At 45.2% G+C, this 21,807-nt stretch overlaps 2 protein-coding genes and 1 long non-coding RNA gene across 4 annotated transcripts in view; 1 reads left to right on the forward strand and 2 right to left on the reverse strand.

Moving 5' to 3' along the window:
• Window positions 1-44: 44 nt before the first annotated feature.
• LOC149350778 (uncharacterized) lies at window positions 45-9,434 on the reverse strand. The gene is made up of 2 exons (XM_089579920.1): window positions 8,637-9,434; window positions 45-3,082 (listed from the first exon to the last, which is right to left on the reverse strand). The coding sequence occupies exons 1-2, from the start codon at window positions 9,138-9,140 to the stop codon at window positions 1,217-1,219; spliced, it is 2,370 nt and encodes a 789-aa protein (XP_089436046.1). The 5' UTR covers window positions 9,141-9,434; the 3' UTR covers window positions 45-1,216.
• Window positions 9,435-10,638: 1,204 nt separating this feature from the next.
• LOC149350779 (uncharacterized) overlaps window positions 10,639-21,807 on the forward strand; it is a 55,735-nt gene continuing 44,566 nt past the window's right edge. Inside the window, exons 1-2 of one of the 2 annotated variants that reach the window (XM_089579923.1) lie at window positions 10,639-10,789; window positions 12,637-12,689. In XM_089579923.1, the coding sequence (XP_089436049.1) occupies window positions 12,645-12,689 (45 nt within the window). In that variant the 5' untranslated portion in view covers window positions 10,639-10,789; window positions 12,637-12,644. Of the gene's footprint in view, window positions 10,790-12,636; window positions 12,690-15,859; window positions 16,012-21,807 lie in introns of those variants that run through there. The other variant, XM_089579922.1, reaches the window with a different exon arrangement.
• On the reverse strand, window positions 18,720-19,720 carry LOC149350780 (uncharacterized). The gene is made up of 2 exons (XR_016289469.1): window positions 19,483-19,720; window positions 18,720-18,863 (listed from the first exon to the last, which is right to left on the reverse strand). It is a non-coding gene; the product is annotated as an uncharacterized LOC149350780 (long non-coding RNA).

Genomic DNA, 21,807 nt, shown 5'->3' on the forward strand with positions numbered 1-21,807 from the left:
GCTAGGAACAGTGCAACAGTAGTAAGCAGACAAGAAATCATGTATGTCAAGCAGACTTTGAAAAGGTTTTGATTTACTATTGTGTCACTTTCAACATGGACCAACTCATCCAAATCTTCCTTTCAAAGATAAGATGAATACATGCATTGAAAGTGGATGAAACTTTGTTTAGTCATAGTAGAACAATAGATATCTGCATTATAAAAAATTATTGAAAAAAAAAGTTTCACACACCAGCAAAACATCACTTATCTTTTTCTGCTACTTTGTTCCAAAATTGGTTAAAACACCTTGACCATCAACACCAATTTTAGTTGCATGTTTTCTTCTTTCAAATGATGTTTTAGCCATTAAAATACGTGGTTCACCCATGTCATATTCAACTACGACCACTAAATAATTTATAATTCAATTTCTCCCAGATGTTTTTTTCCATTTTGATTTCATTAACCGAACGATAGCTGTAACATGTCGATGTTCAGGTCACGCGAGCCATGAAAAACACTAAAATATAGTCCCTGTTTTGCCGTTTTAGATTAGTACAACACTTAAACCAGCCCGCTTCAAGAGCTGGAATGACAATAAAAGACGTATCAGCAGTTATATTGCAGTTTTTTTTTTTTTCATGTCTCACGCGACCTAAACATCAACTACATGTTGCAGCCATCGTTCAGCTGATGAAAACAAAACTGAAACAGCAATTATAAACTATTTAGTAATCGTAGGCTAATACCATATAAACTAACGTCTATTGCATCATTAGAAAGAAGAAAGCACGCAAGCAAAAATTTGGTGTCTATAGTCCTTTAAATGTTTACAAGAATGTAAACCCTCTTTCACTAGCAGGGTGTTATGCTCACTTCTTTCTCATAAAAAAACAAACCTTCTGTTACCCAACAAGTTTCACAAAGCCTGAGCCATCTTTTAATGCTGTCAGAATGTCATGCATATCTATACTGCACATACAAGCAAGGATTTGTACACAGCTTGAGATTTACGTTTCCTTTATCCAATCCAATTCTATACAGCCAATGATTTGTGGATAATGCAAAAGGGGTAGTGTCATAGTCACACTATTTTCAGAGATGTTGGAATTCTATGAACATGGTGAACACTGGTGGGTTGTGAATGTATTTAAAGTATCTGCTTTGCAGATGAAGTAAGAGTTTAGTCCATGTTCTCACTCAAGTGATGCACAGCTGATGCTCACATAAGATTATGAAGCACTCAAACAAGCAGTATACATATTATCTGTAGTATCCAGTGAGGTGAATGTCCCTTGGTCACTCAGTTGAGCATTGAGCTGGTCGTTGAACTCAGAGTCCAAGCTACTGGGCAGCAATATACCGCCACTTGACTCGGCGAGTACTTCATTGTCAGAACATGTTAAGCCATCCAAGACGGCCAAAGCCTGTGATGTATCACCTGAATACTCTAGGTCAGGCTCACTTAAACCTGAAATAATGGTCAAGAAAACCGCTGGTTCTGGCAGAGTGGTGCAAGAGTCTGTCATCGGCTTGTCAGTAGATGGCGGATCAGCGATTTCATCAGAGCACTTGGGTGGCAGAATGTTTTGGTTTTCTACACCAGCAATAACAGTTAAACTGTGGCTGTTATTTGTTAGATCCTCTTGGTGTTTGTCCGAAACATGCTTTTTGTAAGCCTTATATTCATTGCAGGCAAAGTTGCACTGGCTACAAGGGTACATTTGCTTGCCTCTGTGCTTCTTTGTGTTGAGGATATGCTTGCGCAGATTTTCTTGATTGTTGCAACGATACTTGCAGTAAGGACAGCTGTAAGGCTTCAGGCCTAGGTGAATACGGCTGTGCCTATGCATTTGGCTTCTGCGTGAAGCCTTAAAGTTACACTGTGGGCATTGGAAAGGCTGTTCGCCTGTGTGCAGCCTCTGATGATTTAACAACAAATGGCTCTTTGTAGTCTTGTAACTGCAGCTGCCACAAATAAAATAGGGTTGTGGCTTTGGAAGAGACCGAGTTCTGCAGGCTAATATTTTGGTCTCAGAGAATGCCTTGTGGTCGGGCACGTTGCATCTCTTTTGCTGGGCGCCTTGTTGCCGCTGAACGGGGTAGGCTACCGGAGAAGGGCAAGGCTGCAAGCCAACTGTAGGACGATGAACAGATAGCTCATGACGACGTAGCATGCTTCGACGCACAGCCCGGAAGTTACACTGGTTGCAGTGGAACTTTCGCAAGCCTAAATGATGTTTAATGTGAATGTTAAGGGTACTGCGATGGGAAAAGTGTTGGTCACATATGCTGCACACGAAGGGCTTCTCACCAGTGTGCTTATGCATGTGCAGTTTCATGTAGGACTTACTGACCAGCTTTTTGCAGTGTGGGCAAGGCAGCTTCGGCACACTTGTATGCTTCCTTTGCATGCCTGCGTCTTCTGTCAACAGTCTTGGCCCATCGGAAGGAATATCTGTGAGGGCCATTTCAGACAGCCCTGTGCTACAGAGAAATTGCTCCCTTGCTTGTCCAGCAACGGTGAAATGACACTGGTGAAGACTGAACTCATTAACAGTTAGAAACCGGGCTTTACAAGTGACACAATGCAACTCTGCATCTTGTCCTTGCACTGGCGCAGTGTCCTGGCCACTACCAGTGGCCTGGGGCAGAATCATGCCAGGACACTTTCTCGTTGGCAGTGACTTTTCTAGGTTAAGGACCTCATTGTTACTGCAAGTGCAGTGGCCTGACGAACAAGAGGGCTGCGTAGCGGCAGCAGGACTACCGCTCCTTCGCTGTTGCTCATCCTCATGAGAGTAAGAAGGACGCTTGCTGCAACTCTCTGTTCTAGCATCACTGGCATGGCGAAGACTGTTTGTACCTGCACATTTCTGGCCTTCCTCTTCTACTGCTGTTCCTGCTGCAACTAATGCCAGGCGTCTTTTGCTGGACTTCACTTCAACAGTTGAAATGCAGCCACTTCGCTTCAGGTGGTACCATGTCTCCTTGTGTCGTAAATATGAGAAGTTGTTAGAGTAGCGTCTGTTGCATGGAACACAAATAAATTCCTCCGAGCTGGTGGCAGGTTCCTTCACTGCTTGTAGTGGAACTTCCTGCATGCAGACATCCAAGACGCAAGCATAAGTACACAGCCATATGTGCCTGTCAACTATACAACTGTTTTACAGAGGTGATAACTACAGTTTCTGAAAGAACGATGCTATGTGCACTGTAAAGTGTACCCACACCTGATGCTGCTATATACAAAACAATGTAGCACAATCTAAGAACAGGCACCTAAAGCAGGCGTCGGTCGTGTGCAACATTCTTGTGTTGGTGGCATCGTAATGAGCAGCCATGGGCAAAAGTTTATGGGATGCACATTTGCAGAAAGCAATTTATTTCTGCTCTGTCTCCCTAGCCAGTCAGCTAGTATTCATTCCAGCAGATGGAGTATGCACGTCCTCTCATGCTTCTGTGCTTTTTCATTCGCTTGCTTTCGCTAACTGAGCATAAATTCTTTCTGCAAACAAATCGCATCTAAACTTTTTGCCCATGACTGAACTTTGAAGACAGTGCGAAAGGGAACAAGGACACAGGATAAATAAAATGACTGGGCCAGCACCTTCTGTGTCTTTGTTCTCAGTGCCACCTTAAAATACTTGTTGCAGTGGCTCAGTGGTTAGCGTGCTCATCTACTGAGCTAGAGTACCCACGTACAATACCAGCCACGGCAGCCAACACAAAAGATGCCCATTTGTTGAGCGATCTCAGCGCACGTTAAAGAACCCCAGGTGGTCTAAATGAATCTGGAGTCCTCCACTAAGGCGTCCCCATAGCCCATGTGTTGCTTCAGGCGTTAAACCCCACAATTCAATTAAATGCCATCAAAATACGTTACAGTGAACCAACTACCCAAAACCAAAGTATTACTGACGCCTGTTCCCGGGCAAAAAAACAAAAAACACACTCGGTCCAATCGAGCTTCCAGCAGGAAACATCCAATTGTGTTTATGGAACCAATTGGAAGGTGCAATTGGTATGTCAAATGGGGATACCTGCTCATTCAAATAAAAACCATTGGCTTCCAACTAGAGTTTACAATTTGAAAATTTCCAGTTGTGTTTTTGGAACCAGTCAGAAGCTCCAACTTGGGTTTCAACTTGAAGTGCTTATAATGCAGGCGCCCAACTCAAGTGGCAGCTCTAAGCGGGCCACAGGCAAGCATGCATGACATATAAATAGGGTTATTCGTTTTCGGGTTTTATATTTTTTCAGATTCGGGGGGTAAAAATTGGGCGTTATTTTTCGGCTTGATAATAGGGGAGAAATCGGGTTTTTCGTGGAAAAACTCCGAAATTCGGGTTTTATCGGGTTAAATTTGCAAACAAATAATTTATTCGATTTGCTCTAAACGGTGGGTAACAATTAGGGCTATATTTTGAGCTGCTTTCAAGTAAGTATTGCAAAATTTGGCGTTTCTTTGGTAAATAATTATTGGTTTGGTTTGGTTTATGGGGTTTAACGTCCCAAAGCGACTAAGTGAGAGGCAACGGTAAGTTTTGAGAAAATAAACATTTTATTCACGAGGGCTGGTCATCGACGTTCTACACGTCCTTGTTAACATACATAATCATCTGCATGCGCAACATCTCGGTTTCCATCCAAGACCTGTCTGGTTTCTGCAGGTACCTTAGCTGAGAGAACGTTCGCTCAACGTCCCAGCTGCCATTAGCTAGGCACAACAATGACAACGCTGCATTTGCTATCCTTGGTTAACGCACAGTTGCGTCGTTCCAACAGTCCGTCACTTCACCACCTTCATTTGTGGGGCTTCCTTACAGCAAGTACTGGTTAAACTACTCGTGAAGCGAGCCTACATCGTCCATCACGGAATAAAGAGAGGTCGGCAGACATCAAACGACTGACTCAGCAGCCGCTTCTGGAACGGATCGAGCACGGCAATTGCTTCAGAAATCGGAAAAAATCGGGTTTTACCCGATATTTTAGGAACACGTTCGGGGTGCAAAAATCGGGTAAAATCGGGTTTTGCCCAAAAACGAACAACCCTACATATAAACCATAGGAACACTAGAAACCTGATGAGGTAATGCAATACCAAAGTGTTTAGTATACGAACACTGAATGAACAGGCTCATATACCCCACTCAGGGGACCTTCCTCCAGGAGCCAGTGGCACTAGGTTATTTCGTCTAATCATGACTGCTGTAGCTGTGGAAATGAACACTACTCAGCAGATTAAGCTACCAATACCTTTTTTTACAAGAGCCTATAATTAGTTCACTGTTCGATGTTTAAGTGATTCCAGTCTAGGAAATTGTCGGCATGGACTTATCAAATGGAGCTCCCAATTGAAACATCCAGCTTGGGGATGTTCCAACTGGAATGCTGAATTGGAAGTTGAGAAACCAATTCAGCTATCCAATTAGCTCTCCTATTGAGCCCATTTTGACTATCCAATTTGCCTATCCAATGGGAAGATTCCCAATTGTGTTTTTGGAACCAATTGGAATGCCTGGAGCATCCCAGTAAAAAAAAAAGACAACTGGAACAAATTGGGTTTCTAACTAGTTCCAATTGGATAGTCCATATGAAGTCCCAATTGGACTAATTGAGTTTCCAGTAGGTTCCAACAAGAATGGTGTTCCATTTGGATGGTGCAATTGGACCCCCAAGTTTCCAACTGGTGAGCCCAGCTGGTCTAACCAGCTGCATCCAATTGGATTGTCCAACTGCATCCAATTTATCCCGAACATCTGAATATTCAACAAGCAAGGCAGAACTAATATGGTTCTTATACTAAGAGCTATCGGAAGCTTAAACTACTAAATTGTATTCATCATCTGTGCTATCACTGCAGTCAAATTATGAAATAACAGCACTGAGTTGGCAAGCGCGACTGGCCCCAGCATGAGAGTCTCATAAATGATGTGTACAAGTGAGAGCATAACTGTGTTCTCTGGATGTACATATTGAGCTCAAGCTATTAGTGTGAGACAATATAGTGTTTCTTACGTATCATGTACGCTTCTCTGTTGGCCATGATTTCCATAAAAACATGTAATTCTTCTAGCTTCAATTTGTAAAAATGTTGAGTGGCACCAGGCAGAGCATCTCCCTGCAGTCCTCACAACTCGCCACTTGCTTGAAAGCTTAATTTAAGCTCGGCGCATTTTATTAAGCATTGATTAATGAAAAGCTGGATGCTACGGGCTTTAATAGTGTGTTTTGCAGTCCTTGTTACGTTGTTCTTTAGAAAAATCGTTTGGCCTTTGCTAAAATGACAGATGCTGCAAAAGCAGGCTGCCACACAGTACGCAAAACAAATATAACAGAAGCAAGAAAGGTACTTTTGGGAAGGGCGTAAAAGGCCGCTTCATTGCAAGATAAAAAACCACTGCAATGTGGCCTGCAGTCCTGCAAGCTTAACCCAAATATGCAAAACATCAGGAAGTTGGAAAAATTTTTAACATTTTCATTCTTTTATTGGTGCAAATATTTTTCTTAATAACTTCTGGGCCATCCTACAATGTATGATACTAGGCAAATTTGCTACCTGTTACGTGTGGTATAAAGCTTAAAAAATTTCACATCGACTTTAAAATCACATTTCTCATCACACATGACGATTTCCTTACGCGAATGTGCAAAAATATATATATATATTTTTTTTGGAATTACAATGCAGTCGATGGGGTCAAATTTAAAAAATGGCGTCCAGAGAAGACTGGCGGATCTTTCTGAACACACACAACTGAATGAACACAACACAACCCTTGCACAGGAAAAGTTTAGACCCTCTTGAGCCTGCACTAGTGGGTGCAAGCTTTTACACAATAAACTTTCAAAGTTACTGCACAGAAAAGCGGTGTCCTACATGTAGGACGCTATGCATATATGGGTTAATTTGAGCCCACCATGCCAACACCTTGCACTAGGAGGACACTTCTGGTGGCCGCATAAGCTATTAAAAAAATAACAAGATATATAACTGGTGCAGATGCTGCACAGTGAACAAACAAACAACAATGCAGCCCGTCTGAATGCTTTTTTCTTAACAATGTGTTCTCGGCGGTTATTTTCCACGCTTGCTGGGTTATGAAAGCACAAGAGCTAGTATGCAACGCAGACGATAACGACTGCGCAAGAATCAAGAGCTTGGAGTGCGAAGGGGCAAAATAAAAGCAATAAAATAGAGCTTGACGTAACAAACGCCAACCTCGCTCCAAGGCTCCACTAGAGTAGGGTGGCTACAGCTTCACTACACTTAATCTCACAAGCAGCCCTCCACAAGGCTTACAAGCTGCTCTTTGCCATGGAGCCCATGAACAACATGGTCGTGGGAATCCGACAACTACATCACTGTGCCAAATAAAGGGCACGACATTATCCACCAATGGTTGCCAGGACACAGCGGCATAGTAGGCAATCACCATGCGGACGAGATCGCGCGAACTGCTCACCAGGACGGCGATTGTGTGTCGATCCTCGTTTTGAGATCAGATGCAGCGGGCAAGCTTCATGCACTTGTGTGGGAGATGACGCTTGCCGCGTGGAATTAAGGCCAATTTTCGAATTCACGTTTCAAATCCCTGGACCCTGATCTCTGGCTTCCATCCAGCCTACCACGACGTGAGGCAACTTTGCTGTGTCGCCTGTGGCTTGGTGTAGCTTTCACCAACCATTAATCCTTCTTAATCAGTATGGCTGATAGCCCTGCATGCGCTATCTGCGGGTGTGACGAGACTACAGCCCGTATTCTTTGTGAACACCCTGCCTGCAGTGCCGAAAGACAGTCTCTCCACCGTGCGCTGGAGTGTCTAGATCCATGCCCACTGGCGGAAATGAAAATTCTCGGCCACTGGCCGCGGCGACAGTCGGCGGTGAAGGCCTTTGAGGCGTTGCTCTGCTTCTTCAGAACTTCTAGCTTGCACGATAGGCTGTAAATTTACGAAACGCTTGCTGCCTTTGCATACTGACTTTTTTTTCCTGCTTTCTCTTTTCTCCTTCATCTTTTTATCTTCAACCCCCCCCCCCCCCCCCCCCTTCCTCCTCAGTGACTATAGATACTACTCCGACCTGAGCCAATCAGAATGGCATGCGCTCTATAAACGTGTTCCTCCGAGCCTGTACTGGCAGCTCCATCACTGGGGAGGAGGAATACAAGTAGTCAGCTACTCCACCTCCACAGTCAGTGGCGTTCGGTCTCTCTTGAGCTTCATTTTTTTTTTTTATTGGAAATGATTCAATGTGAGAGGATTCGCGACTTCTAAAAGATTAAAACGCTCACTATACTTATTAGAAAAACACCAGCACGAACTGCCGATTCAATCACGGCATTATCTGTTCGAAAATAGTTCTACTCTGTTCAAATATTTGAGGCACTATTTGCTGTGGTCCAGCAGCACTAACTGCTCAGTACAGCTGTAGGTTCCACACTGCAGCATACTACTTGTGAGGCATGGACGTGTGGCCTGTGAGATACCATCAGTTGCGATTTCGCGCCGTGATGTGCCGCCAGCGCGCCGCTTAGTGCTTAAACCCTATTTCCGTTATAAGTGCGGCTGAAGCACTGACGCTCAGAAGTCTTTCGCCTTTGCGGTTGCCTGAACTACCCTACGTCAGGAATCTACGCTATCCGCTCACCCGGTGCTGAGCCACTGCATTCCAGTCGAAGCGAGCAGGTGGTCCCCAGCCAGGTTTCCACTTGCCGCCCGTGTGCGATGTTGGTGGGTAGAGGTCATTGTCGCTGTCTTCAGCGTCTTCCAAGTCTTCATCGGCCTGGCCCACCTTGCTAGCTGAACAGCACCCATGCGATTCATTCGGAATGGCAGTCTGGATGCTTTGCAGCTCCAATGAAGAGAAGAAATCGTCCGCCCGCTGTGAGGATGGCTCATATTGGTGTTCAGCTGTCGGAGACACTACAGATAGAAGAGCGCTGTCATTCCGTACTATTTTGCAGCAGTGTTGCTTTCGATGCGCGATGTAGGTCTTGGCATCAAGGCATAAATGCGTGTCGTCTTCTTCAGTGTCGAACATTAGGCTGAAAGTATGACCCGTACCGAGCTCATCCACAACCGATAGGCAGCGTAATAGTAAATTCTTTAGGTGATAGGCAGAAAAGTGCTTGGCATGGAGGGTGCTTGGCATGGAACTCGGCTATTCTTTCGTCTTGCCGCCCGTTCTTTCCTTCCTCCATGTTGCTAATGTTGCCACCCATCCCATGCCCATCCTTCTTGTTGCCGCCCCACAAAATGGATTGGATTGGATTGGAGAAACTTTTGATCTAAAAAGATCGGGGTGGGATGAATGGCCCACTAACGGAGGGCGACCTTTCCCACCCAGTCCACAAGCTTGGCTTCCGTGTTCTTGTCAGGTAGAAGGTCTTTTGGACGTGAATTTTCTCGCGGCGTCTCCACTAGATGACACCACGCGAACAAGGTTCCTCCTAGGTTCCTGCTTCCTCCTAGGTGTCGTAGGTTCCTGCTTGTACCTTTTTCTTTTTTTTCTTTCTCATTGTTTTTTTTCTTGTCTGGGCAATGCCCGCCTGTTGCAAAGCAGTGCAGCGGCTGCCATGGAGGAAGAAAAATTTTTTTACCTCCATGGCGGCTGCCGCCGGGGTTGTCGAACGTCTGCCATATATTGTCACATTTGACTCATCATCTACTGTTTCGCACTCGTAAAGTGTAAAAATGGGCTGCTGTTGTGCCGTGAGTGCCCAAACGGAAGCACTGAAAGCGTAGTGACATTAAACATATGGCACAACCTTGGTCATGTCTAGGTCTTCAGGCCAAGGTTTGCTTTTGGCGCATGCGGCACCCTAAGGCTCTAATAAAAGTGCGAAGGGGCGAGGATAGGATGCTTTCATATATTCCCCGAATTTTTTTTCCCCCCAATAACGATATTTGAAAAAAAAAAAAAAAACTCCCTCCGGCCATTGCTCACATTGGTCGAAATGTTTCCTCGCCTTCGCCGATAACAGAGTTTTTCGTACCGTACGGTAAACACGGCAAATACGGCGACTTCTACCTTACGGCAAACCATGCGGCAAACAAAGACGGCAAACGTGGCTTGGCAAGCTTGGCAATGGTAGCAATAAACGATGGTAGCAACGCGTTACCGCATTTGCCGTAAGGCTGTCCGGCTACGCTAAAACTAAAAGAAATACAGTTGGCAAAAACTGACGGTCACAACTATAGTGAACTAGAATTCTAGTACACTATATATAGTCGCAACCATGGTCACAACTGTACTACGTCCCCGTCGTATTCGCGTACAACGAGCTTTCGTCAAAAGCACGGAGAAAGTCGCTTGAACTCGACAGCCATACAGCTTTTTTATTTGTACTTATTCAAGCTTGCGGGCGTGGCCGGCGTGGCGATGCATGCGGCAAAGGATTCGCTTATTTCGCCATGCGTGTGTCCATTTCAAACTATGCTTATGTTTACTATACTAATTTTTAAATATACATGCAGTCAAAACAATGTTTTGAATAGTTAATTTCTTGGGTGAGATAAAAATGTAAAAGCTGTGAGGAATGTTTACTGCTCAGGAAACACACACACTGCATCACCATCATCATCTATTTATGTGAACGTCGCTTTATTTAAACGGGGTACGTCGATATAGCTACCGCGTCATTTGAACAGCCATTCGAGCAGTCGAACGTTCGAACGCGTATCGGTATTTCGAACACTGTGCTTTCGCACAGAGTTAACAGGTAATAATACTTCGAGGTCGCATTTCGGCATCGTGAAACGAGCCTTCACCTTGCAGACGAAGACTGACAAAGCATCTAAGTAAGTTGTGTGCCTGTTGTGGTTCGACGAACCAATTCATTCGAACTTAACACTGGATAACCGTTTCCACTTGTGAGTGCAAGTCCGGCCGCGTTTACTGTTCTCGAAAAGAACTGCCAGAGCAGTGCTTCATGGTGACAGATATATGTGCTATCGGTATCTCTTTTTAGATCGCTGAAATTACTATCAGTGGTGATGTTGTTTGCGCAGTGAGTGGTTACTCGACGACGCTTTCCGTCATCTGATGTGTCTGTGCGATAAACTTATCTGTTCAGAATTCAACGATCGCTACGGAAACCAATTCGTTTTCATGAGTCTGTTTGTTTTCATTTGATCGCGTTTTGGAATACTGGTGTGCACGGTGCACATTTGAGCTATCTACAACAACTGACAAAGAAGGCGATATGCGCTCAGCCTCTCTCTTTGAGGCCAACCAACCAGCTCCAGGGGCACGTGAAAAGAACAAAGTCAGTGCACGCTTGAGATGCCATTTTCTCGAGGGTGCAGTGCCAGTTGCATTTCAGCCGGCAAACTCTTGGTGGTACGTTGCAAAACGGAGATTTACGGCTGGAGCTTATCGCCACGTCGTCTGTTCTTTTCTCCTGTTGCTTGCTCACCTGTGTTCTCCCGCAGATCAAGTGCGTCGCCTCTCGCCGTTTGACGATCCTTATCTAGAGTAATCTCGAAGCGCCTGACTAACCTAAGATGATGTTCAAAAGCCTCGTGGCATATAAAGAGGTTCGTATGTAACGCTGACCAGTAGATTGATTCTTGCTCTCTTCCCTTTTGTGTACAGAGCAAACGGTACAAATGTAGTTTGTGAAAGAGCGCTCGGTTTGAAAATATCCTTGCGGATAAGTTATCACTACACTGATTCCACTGCGATTCAGTGCCACCGCCATTTTGTTCAGACGCTAAGACGCGCATAGTAGAGAACTGGTAGAAGCATTCCTTATTAACAACAACAACAAAAAAGTTTAAATGTGTAAGCCACACTTTATCAACCTGTTTGATAGTGAATTCGCGCATTTAGGTGATTGTCATGTACTTTTAATAAGGTGCGCACATGCTTTTAGAACTTACCTCTATATGTGTCATGTTTTTCACTGAAGTTTTGGTTGGGAGTGTAGAACTACGTCTTTTGCCTTCCACATGTGCTGTATCAATCAAAAAGACTATGATCCTCATCCTGCTGGCAAAAATAGCTTGCAGGTGAAACACACACACTCAGCTTGCAAGTATTTTATGAGTTTAACTTGAGAAAGCTGTTCAGTTCTCTGTTTATCTTATTGTTATTTATTTATGCATACTATTGGCATCATATTTGAGGCTGTACATGAGTGCACATCTTTGTTTTCTACCACTACACCTGATTTCGACACACCGCGGTGGCTCAGTGGTTATGGCGCTCGGCTGCTGACCTGAAAGACGCGGTTTCGATCCCGGCCGCGTCGATCAAATTTCGATGGAGCCGAAATTCTAGAGGCCTGTGTACTATGCGATGTCAGTGCACATTAAAGAACCCCAGGTGGTCGAAATTGCCGGAACCCTTCACTACGGTGTCTCTCATAGCCTGAGTCGCTTTGGGATGTTAAACCACATGAACCATGAACCAAATACCTGATTTCGAGGTGCAATACTTTTTAACGCTACACATATAGAGGTACTACACCTACACTGCATCTGAGGGTGGTTTTCCAGGCCATTGCTTCATATATTGTTGCTTAGGTTGATGTCCTCTGACCTGTAGATCAAACCACTGTTTACCAAAGGGCGAGTTGTGTCTACGTGAAGCTTTGCATCAAACATCCTGGAAAAGATTGATCTGTTTCCCTTCTTTTCGTTAGGTTTCGCAATGATTGACGACCCAACTTCAGAGAAGAAAGAGAATCTGCCTCCGGTGAGTCAGCAGAAAAAGAAATCACAGTTTTGCTGTTGGTGCACTTACCATAGCACAAACCAATGCTTCATGACAGTGTCAAGACTCTCTCATGAAGTATTTGAAGCATGCTTCACATCAAGTGATTACACTGTGTTATCATTCAGCATGCTTATGAAGCATACCTCAAGTATTTCTTCAATGTTGTGACTCAGTTGAACGCATACACTTTGTATTTTTTACCACAGTATAGTTCACTGCAACATGTAAGGCAATCACATCTGGTCAATCCAGTCTTATTATAAAAGGGTTGCATGTAAAATCCCTGGAGCAATGATAGAACGTGGAGCATAGCGTCCACAGTGCAGGCTGGAGCATGTGACGATATGTGGATTAGAAAAAATGCATGTTTTTGTCGCACTTCTGGTCACAACATGGAGGTCACAGTGACGTCAGTGTAACCCATGTATAGTCTCATTCACTAACCTCTAAAAATATGGTACCAGTGCTCTTACTACTGGTTGTTTTCATTGTGTTTCATTTTTCATTGTGTGCTTTAATACAAGCCATACAGGTAGTTAGCCTTTTTATCTGGCTCAATATGTTGAATGTCACAATAGAACAGTTAAAGGAATATAGACTCTTCGTTTTAAGAAGTTGCATGTTTTTCTTTCTGTAATGACGCATAAGACAATAGAATATGAAAACAAATGTATTTTTATGCCGCAGAAGCTATCTATAATAAGGGAGTAATTACTCATTGACGTCCACCCAAGCACAGCAATACGGCTACAAAGGAAAGCTATACAGCTTTCTCAGAAACTTCGCAGTTAAAGAAAAATTCGTCCTGGTCCGGGGTTCGAACCCGGGACCATCGCTTCACCGGAGCAGTCGCTCTACCAATTGAGCTAACTGGGATGGCAAGCTTATGGTAGGGCGAGAGCGAATTGATCAATAACTCAAAGTGGGAACAGTGTTGACCAAATGTTTAGGGGAATCCCCCAAGGTGGAGTAGATTTGTAATAAGGGAGTAATTACTCATTGACGTCCAACCAAGCGCTGCCATACGGCTACAAACGAACGCTATACTGCTTTTTCAGAAACTTCGCAGTTAAGGAAAAATAGCTTTGTAGCCGTATGGCTGCACTTGGGTGGACGTCAATGAGTAATTACTCTTTTATTACAAATATACTCCACCTTGGGGGATTCCCCCAAAAATTTGGTCAACACTGTTCCCACTTTGAGTTATTGATCAATTCGCTCTCGCCCTACCATAAGCTTGCCGTCCCGGTTAGCTCACTTGGTAGAGCGACTGCTCCGGTGAAGCGGTGGTCCCGGGTTCGAACCCCGGACCAGGACGAATTTTTCTTTAACTGCGAAGTTTCCTAGAAAGGTGTACAGCTTTCCTTTGTAGCCGTATGGCTGTGCTTGGGTGGACGTCAATGAGTAATTACTCCCTTATTACCAATCTACTCCACCTTGGGGGATTTCCCTAAACAGTTGGTCAGAAGCTATCTATATACCTAAAAAAAAACCATCAAACATCATGGACCGCCACATGGTATTCGTCTATGACTGTTAAATAGCTTGTACTTGAAATTCTTCTTTTATGCTGTTCCAGTTTTGGTTTCAACAGCCAAATGATGGCTATGATGTGTAAGAAGCATTTAGGTCACATGACGCATGAAAAGACTGGAATATATCCACCAATATGTTTTCTTTTATTCCAGCTCTTGAAGCAAGCTGGCTTAAGCTTTGTAGGGAATTAAAACTACGTATCAACGATTATATTGCGTTTTTCTTCGGTTGTTGAAACTGAAACAGCATCGAGAAGAAATGCTAATGTTTAGTGCATCATTTAAGAGAAGAAAAGGTGCAAGCAAAAATTTGATTTCTACAGTCCTTTCAGGAACATAAGGTGCTAAAGCACTGCTATGAATTTATGTCTTCACGTGTGCATGTGTACTAGTTACAAGCCTATGTGACTGAGGTGAGAGTAGTTGGCCATTTGGTGCATAGCTGAAATAAAACCATTGAAAAATGGATGTAGACACACACACAAAAAAAATAGCCGCAGTGTTCCTATCTCAGTCCTATGGTTAGCAGTTCAAGTGCCAGTGTATGCCTTATCCGCTTCTTTTTGGTCATGTTTTTCAAAGGTTATATTTTTGATGTGGCTGTCATGAGTAACAAACATTTAGATGCATAATTGCAAAAAGTATAGTGTTCTCAATACATTACTGATATAAGCTTGTATCAGCTTGCATGGTGTTTGATTTTTGCTTTCACAACCAACGAATGGTGGTGTGCCCCTTACTGTTGCGTTAATGTCTCCATAAGCATTCATTGCATTGTTCATCATGTTTTTTTTATGATGAATTTGTTGTTTTCATATTGTGAATCAATTAAGACATTGATTTCCTGAAAATTCTTTCTTGTTTTGCCTCTTGTTACAAATATGGGACTAACTTTGTGCTAGGTCTCATATTGGTCTGTCTTGCATGAAATTTTCTTGTTTCACTGAAAGAGGTAAGGGAACCAAAATTTTGATGTGCATATTCTTGATTGCATGTGGTATCAGCCTGTTTAAATTGCAGTGCAGGATCGATCAACAAATGATAACAGCAGAAGGTTTCATTGTGTGGTGTACATTTCTCAAGCTGTCTAATGTAGTACATACATTTGACAGCTGTTTGATAAAACTAGTGACCAGGGTAAGCACAGCAGTCATCTTGCATGCATGGTGACCTAAACAGCAGTGAGGAATGGTGCGATAAGGTGAAAGCTTTATAAGTTGCAATAGCCTATAAAGCTCTCTGAGCCATCGTAAAGTGTTCTGAGCCGACCTAGGGCCACGCCGCGTCCTCCGCTACTCGCTCCGGAGACACTTAAATTTCGCTCCTCGATCTAAAGATTTATGATTTTTTCGGTCTGGCAATCGCCTGCATAGAGAGGCCTGGCGTTTCTGTAGTTGGTCTGTGCATGTAGGCGTGGCGCACCGCTGCCGTTGTCGGCCGTGCCCCGCAGCTAGGGCGGGCTTCGAGGAAAGCCGCTGGCCGTGCCTCCACTGAACTTGACTCGCGCGGGGCGCGAGCTGGGCCTCCGCAAAGCTGGCAGAGGCCGCGGCTGGGTGGGACGGGGGGGCGGCAGGTTTGCGACATGTGGCTGGCTCCGCGAATAGCGTCCGCTATATTTAGGGCTCTTGGGTCGGGGCATTGAGGTTTTCGAGCGGGCCTTGTCCAGCGAAGCGTACGGACGCGTGCGGCGGCCGAGTCGCGTCGTATCCAGCCGCCCTGCCATGGGCAACCAGCCTGGTGTGGCCAGGATGGACACTTCGGCCCCGGTAAGCCTCCAGCTGCTTTGGGATTTACGAGTAGCAGATAAGCCCCCCTGCGACGTTCTATGATTCTCGTGACAGTACGCTAGTCTTTCATGCCCGCCTAAATGCACCCGTATGCGCAACTGACAACTACAACATGGCTCAAAATGACACAGGCGCGGTGTCCGCGTTTCTCATATCCACGCGTCATAATGTTCGCAACGACCAACCGGCCGCCAGTGGCAGTGACATGTCAAGTTCACGGACGGCCCGCCTCCGTGTCACGGGTTGGTTCGCTGGCAACGCTGGCCGCGCTACGCAGAACCTCTGGGATCACACGTGTTAGCTGGCGAGAGTGGTACTCCCACGATTACCAAAAGTGTAGAAAGGACGGCACATCACGCTTCGCAACGTTTCCATGCTTTCTTCATCCTCGGCGTCCGCATAACGCCATTTACTTGCGCTGTCCAGCCATTGGGAATGCATTGGGTTTCCTGTGAACTAGAGCGCGGACAGGACGGGGATAACAAGGCAGTGAAGTGAATAATTCGCTGCTATGAATCACCAGCTAGCCCCGTTAGCCACGGTGGCAAATATGACGCCGGAGGTGCTTGATGCTTCGAGTTGCGTCCATGTCGATAAATGTCGTCACCTCACTGGAGCGGGTAGCGCGAAAATCGGTTCTTGGAAAACATAACGGTTGTCTCCAGAATGGTGCGGGTGAATGATGAACATAACATGTAAGCTTGAAGCTGCTTTCTATTTCTCCTGCTTACGGATCCTGCGTTTTCCTGAGGAACTTCTCTCCACTGCGGCGTGCTCGCAGACCACTGTGTGGCACTGGCACGTAAAGATTCCACCAGCCAGCCCTAACTGCTTGCAAATGGCGAGTTAACATGCGCCTAGTACACTTTTACCCGCAGGTACAAATGCTGTGGGATATGACATGAAACAGGGTGACCAGCTCATGGCCGCACTCATTTCAGTTTCGTCTGTAAATTAGTAACTAGTGGTGTTCCCTTTATATCGGAGAAATGACAGCTGTCGCGCTGTCCTAGCCCGCCAACTCAATTGTATTTTGCGCCGTTAGCGCACGTGCTTGAGAGCTTCCATCTAGGGGGCGACTTCAAATGAATCGAGTTGGGGGACGTGTGCTGCTCGCATGTTTTTAACTTCTCCCGCGGCTGGATGATCGCACCTTATTCGTTTGCTATATATTGTGCAGCACGCATGGAAAAAAAAAATATATATATGTAGTAAGTTCTCGTTTAAAGTGAGCATTCGCATAGCGCTTACTGGTTTGCTTCTGGTTCGACTTGGGCGAAGGATCTCCATCGTGATGGGCTTCGACCAGGTGGCTTCTCTGATGCTAGTGAGTTCAGAGTTTATAGAACAGATTTAGGAGGCCTGTGGGAAATTTCGCGGTTGGTGCAAGCCATGTATCGTCGCACCTACGCCATTTTTCTCCTTGACCCTGAAAATGTACTTACTGACCCAAGAGAAACACGGACGCAAAGAGAACAGATGACTAACCCGCATTCATCACTCCTAACGAAGCTTCATTTTGGAACCCGTATCAACAGCCTCCACTTATTTTTTTATTAAGGCGAAAGCATTTAATGCCTCATACTGTAGTGACCAAGACGTGTTAGCATATGTGTCCGCGTTTCGGATTGGTCGAACTGGTCGTGACGTTACTGCGCGCGAATTTCAAACGGGGCCAATTGTGGCTAGTAACCATGCGACCAATTAAATGAATGAAATAGTGATGTTACAAGTGGGACTGATTTTAGTTAATTAACTTCATTAACCAATTAGCCTAATTAACCATTCTAGTAGGACCAGATAAATAAATAAAACCGAGTAGGAAATTGGTCGAGTTGGGGAATCGAACCAGGGTCTCCGGAGTGCGAGACGATAACGCTAACCACTCCGCCATGCCAGCTCGATGGTTTGGAATGAACAAAGGCGCGTCTAGTGAATATGATGTCTTCGTTCACCCCCAACTTCCTCCCTTCCCTTAAGGCGAGGTTCAGGTGTCCACCGAGATATGCGAGACAGTTACACTTCCTTTCCTCAAAAACCAATTTACCGAGCAAGGCGTAGAGCCGAACTGGCGATGGCGTCCTGTGGACTCCCTGGCAGCGTTGCAAGACACTGTCGCGTTCACCTCTTAGAGGCAAACCTTAACATCTTAACCACACATCAGTGACACAAGCAGCAACACTGCGCTTAAGGCTTTCGCCTTACCGCACTTTAGGTCAACAAAGTGCTCCCCTGAATTTTTTTATTATTTTCGCCACGCGCGCATTGCGGCCCTGGGCATTGAAAAGCTCGCACATTGGCCCTGTTTGTCGTAAATTACGCAAGGTGGTGCGTCATTGCGCGTTGGTGTACTGATCCCCTTCTGACGCCACTTGCGTGTGCATAATGGAGGCGAACTGCAGGTGAATCTGCCTCTGTTGCAATGCACGGATACCATCCCAAGCAACCACCGATATCCTTCGGACGGCCGACAGAGGTCTATTTCGGATGTTCTGTACGTCCGCTGAACATCCGCAAACAGCCGGTAGACGTCCGTCGGCCGTCCGAAAGGTGGCCAAAGGTATACGGTTCGCCCGCCGACGAACGTCCAGTTGAGTACGTCCATTGGCGGATCTTTCTCGAATATTCGCGTATATGGTGCATGCGTGCTTTTTTCACTCCGCGCAATGCAATAAAACCAAAAACAATTTGATGCATAGCACGCATATTTTATTGTGGTTGATGATACATCAGCAGAGCAATGGGTTACATTCGGAAAATTTCTTAAATGTGACTCTTCAAATGTGGCAAGCTTGGGACACACATCCGTAATCTTCCCACCCACAGGATTTCTGAAATAAAAAAGAACGCGACAAACATCAGTCATGTGAAACAAATGGCACAATGCAGTAGCCCAAGTAAAAACATTGGAACCAATTAATAGAAGTGTTTAACGCTGCAAGTATAACAGACAATGCACTAACAAACACCTCAATAAGTATAAGGCAATAACAGCTCTCACTTTTCCACACCATATTTGACAATGTATCTGTTCTTTATTTATTTTCATGGGCCTCAGGGCACTAACCTGCGCAGCACTGTACGCGACTGTGCACAGAAAGCCGCAAAGCTTCCGTTGCGAACCACTGCGACCTCACGTGCTTCCTATGGTCTGCCTTTCGCGCGTTGTCACTCTTTATATAGGCACAGTGAACATAGCGATGCCTTAAAAATTAACAAGATGCGAAAACACTCCGTCCCGCAACTTTGAAGAGGAGTGGGAATTAGTCGCGCGAGTTGAGGGCTCCCGCAGCTGTGTGATGTAGGCTCCCGAAAGTGTGAGAACAGCACACACACTTGGGGAAGCCAGCTACTCGCGCTTACTGCTCCCATTGTCCTGTGAACGAATGTTATATGAGCATGCTGCATTGTCCTAGGAGCAAAGTTCCAAGAAGTGTACTGGATACATACCTTCGTAGGCAATCACATGTGCACTAAGCCTTCTTTACACCAAGGTCGACGCAGTACGGGATTCCGGTGTTCCAGAAGAGCTTCAGGCGCTTCCCGTATCTTTCGAATTGCTTAAGTTACATACTACTTTCGTCCACAGACCGAACAAAGCCACACATTATAATAACAGAGCTATAAAGCTCTGCGCGACAACAATACGCGGCAAAACAGCGCTACGGAGCCGTACTGATGGATTGGATTGGACTGACCACGAAGTGACATCTATGATGATGGTGATAGCAGAATGAACGGGAGTTTTGATTACATGTCGCAGAACTCCACTAATTTGGAGAAGTTTTATAATTATGAAACTAGGCATTGAGTTCTTGCAAAATTCTGCAACACCTGCTTCTCCTCTTAGATAAATTTAGCTCGTTGGAGGCTCTTGCACTGCAGGTAGGAGTGGAATCGCACCAATTTACAAACATCTTCGCGTCAAACCCTCCAACTGATGCAAATAAAACAGTATACAGACACGAAAGACGCGAATATTCTGTGAAATAAAAAACGTCCATACTCATGGCCTGGGAAAATACTCGGCTGTACATCCCATCCTTCGGACGTACACCTCGTCTCTCATGCGGATATACAAAAGTGGACACTGTCCGTACGTCCGGCGGATGTACGAATACGGATATCCGAAATCGGATTGTGTTCGTACGTCCGATGGACGTCCGATCTCGGCAAAGGACGTTCGGATCTAGCTCGTACGTCCGACGGATATCTGTGGTTGCTTGGGATTAATCAAATACATGCTTTTCGGTTCACACACACTTGTAACTTGTTTACTGCTGTACTGAAGCTAGGCAGTGCCGCCGCGGTGGATACGATTCCTGGACATAGAGCCGGATCTTTATAAATATGATGTAATTTTCCTGCTTGGCCTGCACAGTATTTGGCGAAGCAGGATGGCTGTACGACACTGTGATGAAGATGCGCGTTCTGTCCGCGATTACTTCAAAGAAAACATATTTAAAGGGTCAGTCTACTGAATTTTATCGACCATATTTTCTTTGTGGCAACCGATAGCTCTTTACTCAAATTACCTTTTAGCCAGCTGTGGTGCCAAGGAGTGCGGTAGAACATTTTAAAATAGAATTTATTAATGTGGGAACACATCTGTATGAGATGGTAGTCTCATCTGGCAACCATCTGGATTTCCGCCGAGCGGCGACAAACATGGCGGCGCCCGTCGAAGCCGGACCTCTCGCTTCGGACTGAATTCTCGTTGTTGCTGCCTTTTTCAGTGCGTTAACTGGCCATAAATGGGGCGCCTGTCTTTCGCTTCGTCTCATCTCGCCTATAAGAAAACATATAAGAGATACATTTGCTTTATTTTAATAATTAGAGTGACGATTCTGCCGCTCCTAGGCTTAAGTGGAGAGTCGGTTTGTTTACAGCAATGGTTCCCGTCCTGACGACCAGATGGCGCCACTATAGGCTGAGTTTATTTTTGCGTCTCTGCTAGCAAACGCTGAACTAAAAGTGGGAATGTGCCTGCGTTTTGCGTACGTACTGTAACTATAAATATTCATGTGATTTACAGAAAAAGCGAGCGGTACGCCTTCTACAGTTTACTAGAACAAAACGTGCGTTTCTCTGACATTGGGGCATACAAATGGTACGTAGTATATTCACTTATGCTTCTACAAAAAAAGACTACCACTTTCTTGAACAAAATGAACGTTTGGGGTCGCCACCATGCTTTTTTACGCGACTTTTAACGCCGAAATAAAATATAAATTCCTGCCTACACCGGGCGCAGACCCCTCGTTATTGATATTATAGGGTGCCAACTACCAGAATATGCCATTATTTATACACTCATCTCGGTGAGTAGACTGACCCTTTAAGCTACGTGAAGTGTACAAGGAGCTATGTTTTGGAGATGAAGTTATCGAGTTGATGGGAGAGTTGTGTTCCCTGAGACAGTTTTGATTTTCTCACGCGAGTGAAACACATGTCCGTTCTTGTTGTTTGAGTGTGCAGCGCAGAACATCTGTTTATGATCTGTTGTAATCTGTCAAAACAGGCAATAAAGACAAAAAAAAAAGCCGCCGCGGTGGCTCAGCGGTTATGGTGCTCGGCTGCTGACCCAAAAGACGCGGGTTCGATCCCGGCCGCGGGGGCTAGAATTTCTTTGGAGGAGAAATTCTAGAGGCCCGTGTACTGTGCGATGTCAGTGCACGTTAAAGAGCCCCAGGTGGTCGAAATTTCCGGAGCCCTCCACTACGGCGTCTCTCATAGCCTTAGTCGCTTTGGGACGTTAAACCCCATAAACCAAAC

The sequence above is a fragment of the Amblyomma mixtum genome, chromosome 3, assembly GCF_055824585.1.
Source record: "Amblyomma mixtum isolate Tamu chromosome 3, ASM5582458v1, whole genome shotgun sequence".
Taxonomy (NCBI): domain Eukaryota; kingdom Metazoa; phylum Arthropoda; class Arachnida; order Ixodida; family Ixodidae; genus Amblyomma; species Amblyomma mixtum.

Bases quoted from the DNA above. Each gene is read 5' to 3' on its own strand.
- LOC149350778 (XM_089579920.1), bottom strand. From the start codon at position 9,140: ATGCCAAGCACCCTCCATGCCAAGCACTTTTCTGCCTATCACCTAAAG. The intron at 3,083-8,636 runs GTGAGCGGATAG...GTCTGCATGCAG, and splicing joins ATGCAGTGGCTCAGCACCGG to GAAGTTCCACTACAAGCAGT.